Below are 19,480 nucleotides of genomic sequence, written 5' to 3'. Positions count from 1 at the left end.
GGCAGGGGGGAACACTCATCTGACCCTGGGGTACAAACACTACAGGGCTTTCCACTTCTTTCACAATTAGAATGACATGAAATGACTCCTTGAAGCTACTTACCCTGTTGTATACGGGATGTTTATGCCTCCTAGATTAATACTTTCACACCCAACAATAAATAGGGTTGAAAAACACAGTAAAGACACACCACTGCAGATCATGGCAAGTTTAGCAGATTCTCTTGCACCAAGTTTCAATTTCTTTATAATGTAGCCTCCAAGGACAATGCCAACACCAGCACTGGGGACAATAATTACACCTAGAGAGAAGAAGGGAAGGACAGGATTAAGTGAAGCCCCGTATACTATAATTTGTTTTCTAATTACTCTGTTTTTACTTACTTATTAGTATTAAAGGACAAAATAAAAAATACCATAATCAACAAATCTTCAATGTGTATGATTTTAGAGTATAATTTCTTTTCAAAGGACTCATAGCCAAAATGCAAAATAACTTTTACAAAGCAATAAGATAAAGACAAGCCACCAACTACGAAAGTGAACAGAACTTAAATGGGCCCCTTACTGGAGAGGAAATCCAGCTGGCCAATAAACACCAGAAGATGTTCACTCTCTTTGCTAAGAGGGAAATACAGATTAAAATATAGTAAAATACTACTCTACACCAACTGTGTTCATAATAATTAAGAAGTCCGATATTACCACATGTTGGTGAAGACACCAAGCAATGGGCGCTCTCCACGGCTGGTGGGATGTAAATTGTGAGACCTACTTTGAGAAACAATTTGTCCTTTATCTGGTAGAGCTGAAGATATACATATCCGGTGACAGGTAATTCTACTTCTGGATCTATACCTTGAAGAAGCCCAAGCACATGGGGACCGAAAGAAGTGTACAAGATATTTGAAGCCTCATAATAGCCCAAAACTGGAAATAAACCAAAAATTCATCACTAGATATATTGCCTGTTGTAAGTTCATGTAGCAAAATTCCACTACACAGCAATAAACAGGAGGGAATATAATAACATACAACCATGAGCATGGATCATACAAATACAATGTTCAATGAAAGAAGCAAAACAGAACAGAACACATGACGTGATGGCATTCGTAAAAAGTTCAAGTGCAGGTACCACTAAATGATCTGTTTAGGAATGCAATCCAGGCAGTGCAACTATGAAGGAAATCCAGGAAGTAAGAGTCATAAACCCAAGATAGTAGGGAAATAGGTGGGGTCAGGAAAGGATACAGGGGGCTCCTCGACTACTGAAAACACTCCATGCCATGACCTGGGTAACAGTTACACAAATGTTCACTTCATGATTACTCATTAGCTCTGAATTTTGATTAATGTATTTTTCTGTGCATTGTATTTCACAGTTTTAAAAAACTGAAAAAGCCTGCTCCAGGAACCTTATAATCTAAAACAGAAATATACAAATTAGAGTATAATAAAACAATTACACAAAAGACAGGGAGAATAAGGGGATAAAAAGCATTCTGAGCCTTACCTGGGAGAAATCAAGGAGGGCTTCACTGAACGAAGTATGAAGAGAAAAATAAGGTGAAGACTGAAATGATACAACTACGTCACTAGAGATCTTGGCAAGAGCAATGTTAGAAATAGATACTGTGAAGGAAGAACCCAGACTCCAATAGGTTGAGATGAGGACTTAGAGATTAGAATTCAGACTCTTTCTAGAACTTAGGCTATAAGAGGAAAAATGGGTATGGGTCTAGAGTAAGAGTGGAGTCAAGGTAGAGTTGGAGTTTGGAGAGTTCATTTGTTAAGACAGGAGGGGACTAAGTGTATTTATATGCAGACAAAAATAGACTAAAAAGGAATGGGAGCTTGAATGTGGAGAGAAAAGTTTACCTAATGCCAATGCAAGATCCTTGAGGAGTCAAGAGAATATGGAATTAATAGCACAGATAATCAGATTAGCACTGGATGGGGGGGGAGGAGAGAGAAAGACCCCTTCATTCAGGCTAGGAACAGGAGAGGGGAGAATATGGTGGGGCATAAGTCAACAGGTGGGTGATAGCTCCTCAAATTAGAGCTTTTCTGCTTCATTTTTTCCCCATTATTTTGCAAACATCATGTAATACATGTTATAAGAGAACACTGGAAAAGCACAGAGAAGTATGAAGGAACAAAAATCCACTGCTTTCATTCTGGCCTACTTCACTCCAGTCTTTTTTCCGTGCTTCTTTCCTTCGAGATTTGATAACATGCGGGGCACCTGGGTGGCTCAGTAGGTTAAGCCTCTGCCTTCGGCTGACATCATGGTCTCAGGGTCCTGGGATCAAGTCCCACCTCAGACTCTACTCATTGGGGAGCCTGCTTCCCCCTCTCTCTCTGCCTGCTTCTCTGACTACTTGTGATCTCTGTCTGTCAAATAAATAAATAAAATCTTAAAAAAAAAAAAAAGAATTGATAACATGCTATAAATTCTTTTTTTATATAGCTTTGCTTTTTATTTCTGGGTGGGTTTTTTTTTTTTTTTCCTGTATAACTGAAAACAAAACTAACTCTTAGAGGAAAGGGATATGGAGAACTTTAAATATAGCCAAGGATTAGAATAATCATCATAGGAAAGCAAAGTGAGTGCTAAATGAGAATATGTAATAGGCTTTGCAAATGGAGAGTCCACTGGGTCCAGATGATACTAGATTTCAGAAGTCCACAGCTGCCCGGGGAGAACGGTTGAATGGTTCGCTCCAGCGTGTTCAGCAACCCACGTAAAGGAGCAGAGAAGGATTAGATTAATCTAAAATCTGAGCTTTGCCTGGCAACGTATTCATTTTATAATCCTCACCAGAGTCCTGATTTTATAAAATCAGTAATGGTCTTTTTACAGATGAGGAAACTGATAGCTCAGAAAAGTGACTGGTCCAGCAGTGCACACAGGGAGAGAGAGTCTAAGGGAAACTGAGATCTCTGATTCCCAGGCCAGCGCTCTGTCCACATCACCACAGATGTCTCCTAGAACCAACAGGTCCCTGGAATCTTTTAGGTAAATTGACCAGATCTCTGGGCTCAAATGAGCTGGTTAATAAAGTATCATCATCATTAAGGAAAAGTACACATGTTATCTATATGAATAAATAGGCAAAGTTTTCCTCTAAGGTGAAAGTGATACATCTATGAAATTCTTATTTCAACTGAAAAACTTCTACACTTCTAGACCCCTACGGTAACAAACAAAACAAATCTCCATGCTCATAGCTCAAGTCTTAATTTAAAAGCAATATAATTTACTTGACTATGCATCCTAATTGGTATTCAACTCTTAAAAGCAGGAAATTCGGGGCGCCTGGGTGGCTCAGTGGGTTAAAGCCTCTTCCTTCAGCTCAGGTCATGATCCCAAGGTGCTGGTATCAAGCCCCACATCCGGCTCTCTGCTCACTGGGGAGCCTGCTTCCTCCTCTCTCTGTCTCTCTTTCTGCCTACTTGTGATCTCTCTCTGTCAAATAAATAAATAAAATCTTAAAAAAAAAAAAAACAGGAAATTCGTCATCAGTAAATATGAGGTTATATCAAACAGAGTGAAGATCCCCTTAAAATTTTCTCCTAATGTCCCCTGCCATCTAAATCTCACTGCACCACCCAAACAGAATTTCTGACCATTCACCATGCTAATCTGAACATCGTTCAGATCTCCAGCTTAAGTAAGAGACCCAAACGTTCCACTGTTAGAATATTAGGCATATGGGATGGTGCTGGGGAAGGGCACAGGGGACAAAAGTAGAGCCTTCCACTCTCCCTTCTGAAAGCCCCCAGCTCTGGGGAAACCAGACTGTACAGAGCATGGAGGGGCTAGAAGTTGGTTTCCCCGCCCACCATCACGCTGTTCTCTAGTCCTTCCCAGTTCCCAACCCCCCTGGGGGGAGTGGGAAATACAGGCATCCCCTGCTTTTCCAAGTTCACATCACACCACTTCGCATTTATGGAAGACCTAAGTACCTGCATTGGCTAACTAAAAGAAACCCAAAGAGGATTTTCATGTTTTTGGGGGGGGGGGGGGAGGTGAGCACTGAAAATAGCACTCAGCATTTGCTTCGCAGAAAGGGTTACAGAGCCAGTGAGAGTGGCCCCGCCAAGCTCCTTCCCTGGCACCTACCCTCAGTGTCTTAGCATCAGGCCCCGGAGCTCTGAACTTGATTTAGTCTGTACATCGTTAGGAAGGTGTTCCAGAGGTATCCGGAACACCTAAAAGAGGTTGTTTCGTGAGTCTGGGAATGCTCAAAAATTCTTTTCCATATAAATTAACTGTAATTGCGTCTCCACTTTATGCCATTTCAGCTTAGGAAAGGTTTCATTGGAACACTCGGCTCAGATAGCAAGGGAAACCTGTAAATATCTAAGATGGGCTCTCCCAGCAGAAGCTGCCCGTCTGCCACTCACCACGTCTGAGTTCAAACTCGCCTCAGTGGCTTGTGCACACCCCTTCCCTCAGTCCCCAGAGAACACCCCCTCCTAATGGCTCCACTCTTCTGAGCTTCTGCTCCCTCTCCAGCCCCTTTCCCAGCCCTAGCAGGAGGGTTCCGCAGTCCCTGAGTTTCTATGCCTCGCGCCCTCTAGTGGCCAGGATATGAATGGGCCCCGAGGGGTACAAAGGATGGGTGGGAAAGAAGCATCAGGGACTTGAGTATGCGGGGGGGGGGGGGGGGGGGGGGGGGGGCGGAGAAGGAGAAGGGCTGAATGTGGAAAGACAGAAGTACCTGGAACAAGTCCAGCGGCCCAGCCTAAGGTACAGGCGGTAGAAGATAGAAGCCAAAGCAGTTGCAGATGTTTAAGAGACAAATGCAGGTGAGATTGCAGGCCACATGGACAAATTTCCTGAGTTCAAATCTCAGCTCTGCCACCTACAAACTGGGTGTCCTTGGACAAATTTCTGAATATTCCCAGGCCTCAGATTTTCTCCTCTGTAAAACGTGGATAAGAATAGTATCTTCCTGGGGTGTCTGGGTGGCTCAGTCAGTTAAGCATCTGCCTTCAGTTCCAGTCATGATCTCAGGGTCCTGGGATCCAGCCGCACATCAGGCTCCCTGCTCTGCAGGGAGTCTGCTTCTCCCTCTCCCTCTGCCCTTCATTCATGCTTGCCTAGTCTCTCCAGTGCTTGCTGTCTTTCAAATAAATAAATAAAATCTTTAAAAATAGTATCTTCCTCACAGGTTGTTAGGTGTAAATGCGTTAAGACATATGAAGTGCTTAAAACAGGGGCACCTGCCTGGCTCAGTCAGAGGAACTATGACTCTTGATTTTGGGGATCATGAGTTCAAGCCCCATTTTGAGTGTAGAAATTACTTAAATAAACACATAAAAAACTTAAAAAAATGAAATGCTTAAAACAGTGTTGACTCCCTGGTATACAATTAATAAATGTTGGTGATCAGCATCATCGGAAGTATAAACACCATTATTATCTGTCTAATATGAATAAGCTTAACATTTGCACAAATAAATATATTGGAATTAGGCAAAATTTCTATATGCAATTTTATCTATAGGAGTGAATTTAAACTACTCCTAAAGGTCCAGCTAAAACTCTATGTATTCTTTTTATATAGACCTTTACTTGATATTTAGCTACAATGTGTTAAGCACCACATAAACCTCTGTTTGCTGTTTAGTTACTGTGTGTATATATCTGAATCTAAAGAACTCAGGGATGCATGGATTAACTGCTCACAAAGCAGAGGATCCTGCTTTACTTCCAAAAAAGTCTGCAAATAACCTACTGATTTCCAGTTGGAATTTATATTGGATAAATATTTATCCAACTGGGTCCAATTTATCTAGTTGGATAAATATCTACTTATTTATCCAAGCGAATTGACATGTTAATTGTCCTACTTCCATTCTTTCTCTTCTATCAAACACTATTCCATAACATTCAGTTTTGAAGTTTTTATCCCGAGTTGCAATACTGCTTGCCCTTATAATGTATAGTTTGTGAAGCCAAAAAGTCTTTACGAAAAATTATATTCACTGAGTTATCAAATATTAAAGCTACTGGGGGAATTTTTCCTCTTTACTCTAGTTTTTGTCAATACGTAGAAATGATCTGTATTGAAAATAGACATATAGGGGTGGGCACCTTGGTAGCTCAGTCATTAAGCTTCTGCCTTTGGCTCAGGTCATGATCCCAGGGTCCTAGGATGGCGCCCCACATCAGGCTTCCTGCTCTACAGGAAGCCTGCTTCTCCCTCTCTCACTCCCCTTGCTTGTGTGTCCTCTCTCGCTGTGTCTCTCTCTGTCAAATAAATAAATAAAATCTTTTTTAAAAACTAGACATATAAAATATACCTCTGCTTAATGCATGATTTGGGACACCAAAAAAAACTTGAACTGAAAAAGAGGAGGATGAGATTAGGTGACCCGCTCATCATCAACATTGTTCCCTTCCCCTTCAGGGAAGGGAACTTCCATTGTGCAACTATCACTATTGTTAAGAACGATAATTTACTTTCACGGTACCCAGGGCTGACCCCGTCATAGGCCTGCCACTGTCTGTTGTGTTTACCTCTTTCTTTCCTGCTTGACTATAAAGTTTTTGTGCATGGTGGGGACTATATCTTTATTATCCTCATACCTTTCTAGCATTTATCAGGACCTGGAAATGTATGGATGAAAGAGCAAACTTTGTTATTTAGAATTTATTATATAAAATTATATAACTAATGTTTAAATTTATATTAAAATTATATAAAATTATATTTAAAAATTATATTAAAACGTCAAGTGATAGTCTTCAATTATTCCTAAACTAGGCTATATATTATTTTACAAAAAGGAAATCTAAAATCTAACTTGAGACCAAAATAAGCTGCTAATATCCGTTTAAAACTGGCAGGCACTAAATGATGTCTGGAAAATGTCACTATTATCAAAATTCTGAATTGAACATTATTAGCAAAAATTTAACTCCCAGGCCACTAACGGTGACAAAGCACGTAATGTCAGCAGCCCTCTGAGAACTCTTCTCTCTGTGAAATCACTGTGAAGTCACAGTGGTGCAGAATGCGGTGAACTAAAAACTCAAAATCTTAGATGCCCTCAATGCTCTTTTCTCTAAGTTCACTGATCCCTTTTATGTATTTCACATCCAAAGTTCTCCTTACTTAAGTTGAAAAAGAAACAGTCAGTAAAAATATAATTGTAAGCTATTATGACTTGGAGGTTCTGCTGCTACCTTGGGGAAAAGCAGCTGGGCACGGGGAAAGGGAAGAGAAAGCAGCATGGATATCCAGAAAAGAAGGAAGTCTAGTCGGGTTCATTTTCATTCATTCATTTTCTCTTTCTCCCTCTCTTTTTACACACACACACACACACACACACACACGTATAGACTATATGCCACACACTGACATAGAGTATGCCATCTCATTCTCAGAATTGTATGGATTTCAAATTGCTTTGAAACAGAACTGTCTCACAATCAAAGGTATCTTACTCATGTCATAATCTAATTAAAAACATTTTCCTTTCATAATAACTCAAAATCATGGAGCATCTTACAATTAATGGTGTCTTGGATTGGAAGGAATGCAGCTTCTTTCCACATCACAGAAATATCTAATGAGTGATAGAGCAGGAAAACAAACTCAAATTCATTTAGCTTTTCCAAAGACTATGCTTGTAATCGTATACAAAACAAAGGTTTTTCCAATCACCCAAGGTAGATTATTTTACCCTTTTAAGCTTCTATTTTTCCTTGCAAACATTTTCTTATGGGAAATAAATATCAAGGAATAAAAGAACAAAAGGAGACTAAAAGAAGAGAATATTTTAAAAATGCAAACTTTTAAAATTATAGCAAATTTTAAATGCCCTGAGAATATAAGCAGACATTTTCACAAACCATACATAAGTCCACAAAATATCACAAAAGCACAATGCATCTCTTTCTCTTTAGTATCTCAACACCACTCTTGTGAAAAATGTCAGAAATCCCTTCACAAACCATGATTAGGTGTATCATTATATATTATATATAATCATTATATATTATATATTATAATGAATATATATCATTATATATTATAATGAATATATATCATTATATATTATAATGAATATATATATTATAGTTCAGTGGCCGTTTTAAAGCAGAGAACAGGTTTTCATTAAATCCATAATATCTCATAACCTAACATTTAGTCAAATTATAAAGTAGGGGTACCATGCCCTGTTTGGCTGGATTAAGAAAAGCAGCCCATGTGTATGAAACTGAACAGCCACCAATTCCTGAAGAGAAGCCTATGGGCCGGAAGGAAGAAGTTCTTTTAAGAATTCTCCGGAGGCACTATGGTGAGTGCTGTGAAGTGTGTAAACCTGGCGATTCACAGACCTGTACCCCTGGGGATTAAAATACATTATATGTTTATAAAAAAATTTTTTTAATTAAATAAAAAAAAAAGAAAAAAAGAATTCTCCAGAGGCAGATAAGCTGGCAGTGTAGCTAGCCTTACACGAGGCTGCTGCCGACAGCCTGTCTCATGTTTTGCCCGTCTGTAGCTTCAGTTAGAGGACAAGGTGCCAGAAGCAGACCTCTCCGACCACAGCTTCCTCTTCAAGTACCTGGTGACAGCCACAGTGTGGCTCAGATGGGACCACCTGCAGCTAACCAATAGAGAATGTTCTGAAATTTCTAGCCCAGCCTTGCTGGAATTACCAATAAAGGCTTTCAATGGGATACATGCTTCCAAAGGCCTCCGCCTCCATGACTTCCTCATGGAGACACCAATATAAAGCTCATATTTAATTTCCACTAAGGCGAAGGGGGTTCATTCACCCAGAATAACACTTTCTTCAATTCCGCCAACACAGGGAGACTGTGTGTGGTAACTGGAGGGAAATACAAGATTCCCAATGTCGGGGATTCAAGGTCTCGAGAGCACTGACTGAAGGAAAGGTAGAAAAAAGGTACATTCAGGAGAGAAAACAACCACAATTTTCATTTCAGGTTTTTGCAAAGCTCTGGCTGGCTACAATAATACATAAAAGCCAATGCCAAGCTGCATCATGAAAGGGATTCGAAAATCAAATCAAATTAATATTTCATCTTTTATGGCTTAGAAACCTAAGTGTTTTCTGCATCGAGGCAATAAAACCACAGAGGGCAAAAACAACTTAAAATGATGAAATGCAAAAATCAAATGTTTACTTCCATTTTTCACCAGCTCTGGGCAACTTAACGGCGAAATAGCAAAAGCTTGAACCAAATTACTGCAAAGGAGGAAAAAGCCTCTTGCAGAGGAAATTTCACAGGAGAATAATAAAGTCTTGGTGATTTTTTCAGTTATCAAAATAAGCCTCAAGCAAAGACCCTGGTGTTGGGTTACTGCACTTAGTTTCCGTTCACAGAGGCAAAGCCTACAGATGTGGGCTGGTGCCAAAGGCAAAGCCTCTTCAGAGGCCCTGTGGGCAAGATCCATTTTCTGTCAGCAGTTTTCAACTTCTCTCCTTTCCATTGTTGTCCAAACCCAGCAGCTCTCGGAGTTTTCCCATCGAGGATGGTTGACTGTCATTTCGCCCACTAATAGCTGAGCCACAAAAGTCTGACAAAGCTATCCCTCCCCTGGGAGAAGCAAGCAGATTTTTAAAAACTCTATTTATATGACATTTTGAGACAAACTTCTAAATACCTAAAGGTACTTGTTAGAATGCCCTTCCCCCCAGAGGGCCGAGTGGAGATTTGCTTCTTAGAAACTGTTTTAATCTTACCAATTTCTTGAGGAGGACCAGAACAACCATTTGATAAACACAGTCAACTCACCAATCTGAATATTCTGTTCCTCTTTTTTTTTTTTTTTTTGATTTACAGCTTCCTTGAGCTATAATTAACATACCATGCAATGCATCTATTTAAGTGTACAATTCAATAATTTGGGATATACAACCAATCTCACAATCATTGTGAGAACATTTTCATCACCCTCCAAAAGAAATTCTGTATGCATTAGCGATCACATCCATTTCCTCCCTCAGCCCTAGACAACCACTAGTCTACTTTCAGTCTCCATGGATTTGCCTATCCTAGCCATTTCATATAAATGGAGTCATACAATACTTCTGTCTGGCTTCTGTCACTTAGCCTAATGTTTTCAAGGATCATCCGTATTATAGCATGTATTAGTACTTCATTCCTATTTATGGCCAAATAATCCATTGCACTGATACATCACATTTGATTTATTCATTCATTAATCGATGGTCATTTGGGTTGTTCCTATTTTGGGCTATTATAAATAATATTGCTATGAATATTCATGTTCAAGTTTTAATGCAAACATATGTTTCATTTCTCCTGGATATATGCCTAGAAATGGAATTTCTGAATCATATGGTGACTCTAGCTTGAGGAAGTGCCAAACTGTTTTCCAAAGTGGGTACACCATTTGACTTTTCTACAGTGTGTGAGAGTGTCAATTTCTTCCAATCTTCAATTGTTAATATCACAGATAATATTGATGATAGTCATCTGAGTGGGTTTAAAGCTGTATCTCACTGTGCTTTTGACTTGCATTTCTCTGATAACTAATGAGGTAGAGCATCTTTTCATGTGACCATTTGTATATCTTTTTTGGAGAAATGTCTATTCAGATCCTTTGCCCAATTTTCAATTAGTTTATTTTTCTTTTATTATTGAGTTGTATGAATTCTTTTTTTTTTTTTTTTTAAGATTTTAAGTAGGCAGAGAGGCAGGCAAAGAGAGAGAGAGAAGCAGGCTCCCTGTCAAGCAGAGAGCCCGATGTGGGGCTCGATCCAAGGACCCTGAGATCATGACCTGGGCTGAAGACAGAAACTTTAACCCACTGAGCCACTCAGGTGCCCTGAGTTGTATGAATTCTTTATATATTCTAGATATCGGTCCCTTATCAGATATATATTTTGCAAATATTTCCCCCATTTTGTGGATCATTTTTTACTTTTTTGATAGTGTCCTTTGATGTACAGAAGTTTTAAATTTTGAGAAAATCCAGTTTACCTATTTTTTCCTTTGGTTGTATTGTCTAATCCAAGGTTACAAAGATTTATGCCTATGTTTATTTCTAAGAGTTATATAATTTTATCTTCTACGTTAAGGCCTTTGATCTATTTTGAGTTTATTTTTTATATATGGTGTGAGGTAGGGGTCCAACCTCATTCTTCTGCATGTGACCAGTTATCCCAGCATCATTTTTTGAAAAGACTCTTCTTTGCTCATTGATTGGTCTTGGCATCATTGTCAAAAAATCAGTTGTTCACAGATGTATGGGTTTGCTTCTGGACTCTCAAATCTATTCAACTGATATTTATGTTTGCTTTAACTCAGTACCATACTGTTTTGGTTATTATTGCTTTTTATTGAGTTTTGGAATCAAGAAATCTAGGTCCTCCAACCTGTCTTTATCAAGATTGTTTTGGCTATTCTGTGTTGTTTGCATTTCAGGGGTGCCGGGTGGCTCAGAGGGTTAAGCCTCTGCCTTCGGCTCGGGTCATTATCTCAGGGTCCTGGGATCGAGTCCCACATTGGGCTCTCTGCTCGGCAGGGAGCCTGTTTCCCCTCTCTCTCTCTGCCTGCCTCTCTGCCTACTTGTGATCTCTCTCTCTGTGTCAAATAAATAAATAAAATTAAAAAAAAAAAAAGAGGGAAGAAAAACAATCAGTGTAATATATTCTGTACTTTTCACCTAAAGATGTTTTGTTTCAAAAGACATGCATAATTCCACCAGGTAATAATACCCACAAAATAAGTTTTATAAATAGAAACATACTCTCATAATCTAATGGTCTGAGCAGCTTTGGAGGACACAAAACCTACTCTATTAGAACTCCGCCTCCAGAAATCCATAAATTAATCAACTTTTTTAAAGGAGGCCTTGGGTAGAAAGCACCAGAAAACAAACAGATGACATGGTTCTCATGTGCCTTCTTAATGTGACGACAAGCACCACCAACTGGTCCATCTTTAAATCTCTCAGCAAAACACCAATAGTCTCTTTCCCTTATTGTTCAGACCTTATCTACTCTTAGTTTTGAATAATAAAATCACACATTTTCAAATAAAATTTCTTTTAGGAAGACACTAATGTATCTTGAAAAGCTAAAAGAGGGGTCCCTGGGTAACTCAATTGGTTAAGCGTCCAACTCTTGGTTCCGACTCAGGTCATGATCTCAAGGTCACAAAATCAAGCCCTGATGCCAGCTCCAGGCTCAGTAGAGCCTGCTGAGATTCTTGCCCTCTCCTTCTCCTTCTGTCCCTCCCTCCACTCACACTCTCTATCTCTCAAATAAATAAATAAACTCTTCTAAAATAAAAAAGAAGAAAAGCTAAAAGAATAAGAAAATGCAATAAATATTTTAAGTTTCACCCCAAATGACATGTGAACCAGCAAAAGAAAAAATGACAGTGTAGCAACAGTCAATGCAACGTACCTCCCAACTAATTGCTATGGACCCTCTCACAGTGATGTCACTCGTTCACTATCAGATCCAGATATTACACTGGGGGGTGGGGGGGTTTCACCAGGATCAAAGGTAGCCCTTTATCTTTTCACATTTTTATTTTCACCAAGATGAAGGCTATATAAGATACCTGCCTAATAAAGTAAATTTTTACTCAAAGCTGGAGAGGAGTAGCCAACATCTGAGACAACTGGGCTGGAAATGAAAGCTACCACTATAAGATGTGGAGGTGGACAGAATAAAAAAGAAGACAATTTAACAGGTTTAACTCAAGTTTCAACCTGTTACAGCAAAAAAGAACTTTGTGTTTCAATATTTACTAATACGTTTTAGCATATAATGTGTTTATTAAGATTTTCAAAATTATTCCTATATTATATGAAATTAATTGTTTGGGTTTCCTATTTGTTTATCATAGAACCACAGAATTTGTGAGCTATGACAGAGATTCCTACTTATTCCTCAATGACTACCTTTTCTTCTTCTAGAAACACTAGTAGTCCCCTATTAGTGGCAAGTTTTATTTATTTATCTATTTTTATAAAAGACCAGGTCATAAATATTTTCCACTCTATGGGTCACAGTGCCTGTGACAATTAATGTTGGGGTGCTAAAGTAGTCACAGTCTTGTGTAAACAAATAAGCACTGCTATGCTTCAATAAAATGTTATTCACGAGCAAACAAACAAAAAAACAGCAGGCTGCACGTAACCTAAGACTCTTATTCTAAAGTAATAGCATGGGTTATGGCTGTCTGGAATACAGACTACATTTCCCAGACTCCCTTGCCACTGGATATGACCATGTGATAAGTTCTGGCCACTGTGAGGAAAACAAAAGTAGTACCTTTCTTCCCCTCTCCTTCTACCCCACTGTTATGAATGTAGAGTTGATAGCTAGAGCTCTCCTTTGGACCAGGAGGACAAGAGTCCAGATGGAGCAGAAATTGGAAACGGTCTCAGTGACTGCAGTCACTTCACCAACCCTGAGCTGCCTATGTCCAGAATTTTTGTGTGCGAGAGTGAAATAAAAATCTATTTTGCTTAAACTTCTGTTATTTTCAGTCTCTGATATTCTCTGAAAATTTTAATCCTAACTTAATATAGGAGCTCAGAGATCATCTCTTTCTTCAACTCCCTCATTTTATGGATGACAAAAGAGAGAGAAAGAGAGAAAGAAGAGAAGATACATGACTTGGGTCAATGGCTTGTTAATGCCGAAGCAACGCCTAAGCTTGTTTGATTCTAAATCCAATGCCTTTTCTAAATTTATATGAGGCTAACACTCCCATAAATACACATTTAAATTACAGAGGCTTGGGCACCTGGGTGGCTCTGTCAGTTAAGCATCTGCCTTCAGCTCAGGTCATGATCCCAGGGTCCTGGGATCAGATTCCACAATGGGCTCCTTGCTTGGCAGAGAACCTGCTTCTCCCTCTGCCTGCCACTCCCGGGCTTGTGCGCTCGCTCTCTCTCTCTCTCTCTCTCTCTCGCTGACAAATAATTTTTTTTAAAAAAGTAGTTCCCATATTTTCTAATTACCTGTTGCTCTAAAAATTCCTCTACCAGAGACTCAAAGGTCTCTATAATATGAAACCATTGCATACTATTTCTTCTATTTTATTTCCACTATTAATTATATTATTTCCTTTTATTCATCCTCATATGCATCATAATGCCCATCAGTGTAGTTTGCTAAATGGTAGGCACTCAAAACTACTCAGTGACTTCACAGTGACTACTCTCCCCAGGTCATGATCCTAAGACAGGCTGGGAGCATATACCATGAAGCAAAATCCTCCCTAGGTAGATATTTTATCTGAACACAAAACTTCCACTGACACCTTTTTCTGAGATTCTTGGAAATCCGATCTAAAGACAAACAAGATTTATCTTTTTTACTAGTTGTCAGCACTGAAAATGCACTTGATGCTTCTGTGCTACTTTGGAAAACTTGTAAAGTTGTCTTTCTTTAACATTTTAAACATTCTCCCGAATGTTCTTCAATTAACATAAAGAATGTTTTGCTTAGCAAAGTTAAGGCTGATGACTGTTCAATATATACACTGAATGTCAATGTGTGTGTGTGGGTGTGTGTGGGTGTGTGTGTGTATGGTGTGTGTGTCTGTGTAAAATCTTGTAACTATAACCACCAACACATTGATTACATGAGTAACTATATCGGAGAGCAAGGCTGCAGTAGGAACAAAGAAGAACTTGTAATGTCATACAGATGTTCTATTGGAAAATCTATGGATATTTATTTATATAGCAGTCCTACTCTACCTACTTCATTACTGGATAATTCCACCAAGCTCAATTGCATTTCCACATTTATATAGAATATATTTCCAAAAAATTGAAGGAAGATGTTACAAAACAATACTGAACTACGCAATATAAAACAATAACACACAAATTATTCCTTGCCTAGGTAAGAGAAACATGCACCTATAATGTTTCTAAACATCCACTTTAGTCAAAACACCAACACAAATTACACTCATCTTTATCGTAAATAGAGATATAAAAAAATGTTCAATACAGTGACTTGAAAACATTAACTATTGGTAACAAACCCAAATAGCCCCATGTTTTACCTTCTAACCAATGAACAGTTGCCACAAGGGGAAGCTGAGCCTGAGAGTGAAGTAAATTTTCTGTGGAACATCATGAGATGGTTCAGGTTACTAAAGGACATTACTTCAACTTCTAATAATGTTTAAGCTCCTGTTTTACTGTTTAGTTGAAAAAGGTAAGGTATTTCCTTATCTGTGTGGTAATAACCATACCCTGGCCATCCTCAAGGGCTAAGATCTTCTTTGACTCTGGGTGTGATTTTTATGACAGACAGCATCTCTGAGGAAATGAGAGATGGTGGTGTGAGCTGGGAGTCAGAATGGTTCATCTCTAGCTCCAGGATGTCACTACCTGTGGGCCAAGAATTAGAGCTTCTACCTCTACTTATCTATCTATAAAACTGGGATAATATTGCACTCTGTGCCCTCTCTTCCTCATCTCTTTCCATAATAGTCCTGATTCTTCTGTCCTCTTATAGAGGATGGAATATTGGATGAGGAGAGAGAGGAAAGCCAAGGTCATTCCATTAATATTGATGTTGTTCTTTACACTTAAGTATTTTTTAAAATTTTTACTTAAGCATAGTTGACACACAATGAGACATTAGTTTTAAGTGTACAACTTAGTGTTTTGGAAAGTTTATACACTCTGCTATGTTTACCACAAGTGTGGCTACCATCTGTCCCATACAATGCTATTACAATATCATTAACTGAACTCCTTAGGCTGTGCCTTTTATAGAATAAGTAATTTTAAAACTTTTTAAAACTTCAACAGCCTTACAAAATGGTTATGATTATATCATTTCACAACTAGTAAAACTGAGGCCAAAGAAAGTACCTAACTCATGCAAAGTTTCACAGATAATAAGTGGCAGAGGCAGATCTTGAACCCAGACCCTCTGACTCCAAAATCCATATCCTTTACCTTATAACAATTGGCCCAATACAAAGCCTTTGGAGATGACCTCACTTTAGCAAGGTATGGACCTGCCAAAATGGGATCATGCCTGGTAAAAAGTTCCTGAGTTCTCAAAAGGAGAATAATTGATCTTCAAGCTACCTTACTCCTTGATAGTCCCCCCGCCCCCCAAAAAGCAAAAAGTGTAGTAATTCAACCTCAGTTCCATCACACACAACAAAGGAGAAAAGGAAAAATATAATATTATATGATTTTAACTTTAACTGCCAGGAAATACATCTTACAACACCTTACATATACCAAAGCAAAACAGTAAAACATTGACGAACTTGAATGTCTAGAAAAAGAAGTTGTTCACAAAAATCAGAGGATTTTGCAGGGTTGGCTGGCGGGGGGCGGGGGTGGATGCAGAGAGATGGTGGGATGTTTGCTAGTTGATCTTTGAAGAAAGGTTGTCTAATTCAATCCTTCACTCAAGGAGAGAACTGAGGGCAAGAGAAATTAATATTTACAGTCATTCATTCATCAAATCTATTGGGTGTAGCAGCAGAAAGGCACTTACATCTGCTCCAGACATTTCACTCTCTCCCATGGGTTTTCAGTCCTTTTCAAAAGCTCCCTAATCTTTCTCAACTTTTGTACATAAATAAATCCTGCTCTGTGAACAAAATATATTATTTTTGATGGCTAAGGCTCTCAAGGGGCTTCTGGGCCATTCTGAACATCAGTGATCATCAAGGGGCAATGAATGTAGACACAAAAATGTAGAGAAAACTGGACTGAATGTCCTCTGAGCCCAGAAAAGCCCTTGTAAGTGATGTCTGTCCTCATTTTTCTCCGTGTATGAACACACAGGTGGGTATGCATGGGAAACAAATCCCAGACATAAGGACCGTAATCATCAAAAATAAGTGAAATAAACATTTCAGTTAATTGAGAGATTTGGTCGTCTGACATTTCCCTGCAGCGTGTTCAAATATATGACATTAAAACAGTTAAAATGTCTTTTCCCACAGTAAGAGTTGTGAAAAATAGATGTATTTGAGGTTGAACAATAAGTGGAGACTAAATCACAGATATCAAGATTTACCGCTAGCTCAACACTGACTCAGCTGAAATCAGTTTCCTGTTCCATGTGTTACACTTGGAAAGCAACTGTACTTAAGAATTACATTGTGTCTCTAAGCTTCCCTCAATTCAGATGAAATAATCCCTTAGCTGATCACCTTAGTATCAAATCTTTTGCCTTCTCTTTCATCTTCCAGCTATCTGTTATTTTTTTTGTTAAGATATATTTATTTATTTGTTTGTCAGAGAAAGAGAGAGGTTGAGAGAGAGAAACACAAGCTTGGGGAGCAGCAGGCAGAGGGAGAAGCAGGCTTCCTGTGAGCAAGGAGCCTGATTCGGGACTCAATCCCAGAAGGGTGGGATCATGACCTGAGCTGGAGGCAGACACTTAACGGACTGAGCCACCTGTTAGTCACACTTTGTACCTCTCTTTTTACTCTTTGAATCCATTGCCCCCAGATAACCTGTGCTATTAATGTTTCCACCTGCTCTAAGTCCTGCCTTCACTCTTGTGCCTTAGATATCCCTCTTGAGAGTATGTCATAAATGGAGTATTCAGTTATCCCTACTGGCTAATTCCCAAACACTGCACCAAGCACACAATCTACATTTCCTTACTTAATCCTCACGATCTCTAACACTCATAGGACTTAATGAACTTGTCCGGGGACATGGGCAGCCTAATAGGGTCACTACACTGCAAGATCCTTAAGGGCAGAATACCTCTGTGTTCTCCTCATGGCTTTTCTAGATCTTGCACCGTGCCAAGCCCATAGCAGAAGCTTTATAAATATTTGTGGATGAATGGATGGATAGATGGTTGGATGGATTAAAAGGATAAGCAAGAATTTCAACAAGATCTGTCCCCCTCTAAAACTGATCCTCTTAATCATCATACTATATTTCTTACCCAATGCATAAAAAGTTGGAAGAGGGGGACGCCTCGGTGGCTCAGTGGGTTAAGCCTCTGCCTTCGGCTCAGGTCATGATCTCAGGGTCCTGGGATCAGGCCTCGAGTCAGGCTCTCTGCTCAGCAAGGGGCCTGCTTCCTCCTCTCTCCCTGCCTCTCTGACTACTTGTAATCTCTGTCTATCAAATGAATAAATAAAATCTTTTTTAAAAAAGTTGGAAGAGAGAGAATTTGTACAATAAAAATTCTAAAATGTGTGCAGCTTCTCTGAGGACCAGCTCAATCTCTGTATTATGGACCTGTATTATGGCCTGCTGGGTATACAGCTTACAAAAACTGTTCTATCTACCTGTTTTATCCACTGCAAACTGCACAAAGTAGTATTGCAGCAAGAGCAGCCAACAATGCACCAAAGGGCCCCTTTGTATCGCTGCACCTAGCGAAGAATGGAAACCCAACAAAAGCCCTGCTTTCACCCTCATAGCAAAAATGCACACTGAAGGAAAGACTCCAATTTCATTTGGAGTCCCAAAAGCTGCATGGATTTTTCAAAGAACTTTCAGCAAAATTCTCTCTTTAGATCATTGTAGTGACCGGAGGGAAAATTCTAAGCCTTTTGGGGGGCAGCGGGGGGGGGGCGGGGCGGGGGGGCGGTGGTGAAGACTGACAAGTTCACTAGCTCTCTGTTCCCTCTCCTGTCTGGAATCAGCTTCTCCGCCGGGATAAAGGCTCACTGAAAGATGGACAATTACATTAAATCGTCAAAAAGAAAATAAGTATATGGGACAAATGGGTTATTAGTATGAAATTACTTATATAGATCATGATAAGTGTCATTATGGCAAAAGAATGGGGAAAAAATCAATGTCCTCAAATAAGGGACCAAATAGACTATGATACTTCCATACAGTGGGACTCATGCTGCTACACTACAGGATCCAACCCCGGGGGAAGAAAGGGGAGATACTCCTACAAAATACTGATGTATGTATTGTGCATACTGCATTATTTAATTAATTAATTATTTTATTTTATTTATTTATTTTCAAAGAAATTTTATTTATTTATCTGAAAGAGAGAGAGAGACACAGCACAAGAGAAGGGCAGACAGAGAGGGAGAGGGACAAGCAGACTTCTGCCGAGCGTGGAGCCAGACACAGGGCTGGATTCTACAATCCAGAGATCACATCCTCACAGCTGGAGCCAACGTGAGGCACTTAACCGAATGAGCCACCCTCATGCCTCCACATACTTACCTACCTATTCAAAAAGAAGCAAAAAGGATGAACTCAGAAAATGTTGCCTATGGAAGGAGAGAGAGAACTGAATGGAAGCAGGGCCTCTTTGAATGTTCTTTGTTTTAGGATTCTGATTTTCAAATCATATAAATGCATTACATGATTTTTTAAATTAACTTAAAAATATAAAAATAAAATAATCCCTAAAAACTGAAAACAAATTAAAAGCAAATGAATTCCACTGCTTGTCTGGTGGCTGGCATAACCAGAGAAGAATCATTTCAAATAACTTTAGGTCACAG

General features: G+C 39.2%; 1 protein-coding gene across 2 annotated transcripts in view; it reads right to left on the bottom strand.

Annotated features, from left to right (window-relative positions):
* Positions 1–19,480, bottom strand: part of SLCO5A1 (solute carrier organic anion transporter family member 5A1) — a 143,396-nt gene that overhangs the window by 31,098 nt on the left and 92,818 nt on the right. For both annotated transcript variants that reach the window (XM_082721186.1, XM_082721187.1), the window contains one exon: positions 104–302. In XM_082721186.1, coding sequence (XP_082577312.1) covers positions 104–302 — 199 coding nt within the window. The remainder of the gene's footprint in view (positions 1–103; positions 303–19,480) is intronic.

The sequence above is a fragment of the Mustela nivalis genome, assembly GCF_964662115.1.
Source record: "Mustela nivalis genome assembly, chromosome: 2".
NCBI classification, from domain to species: Eukaryota; Metazoa; Chordata; class Mammalia; order Carnivora; family Mustelidae; genus Mustela; species Mustela nivalis.
The sequence above is the reverse complement of the archived record's forward strand: the minus strand, read 5'-3'. Positions and strand labels throughout refer to the sequence as shown.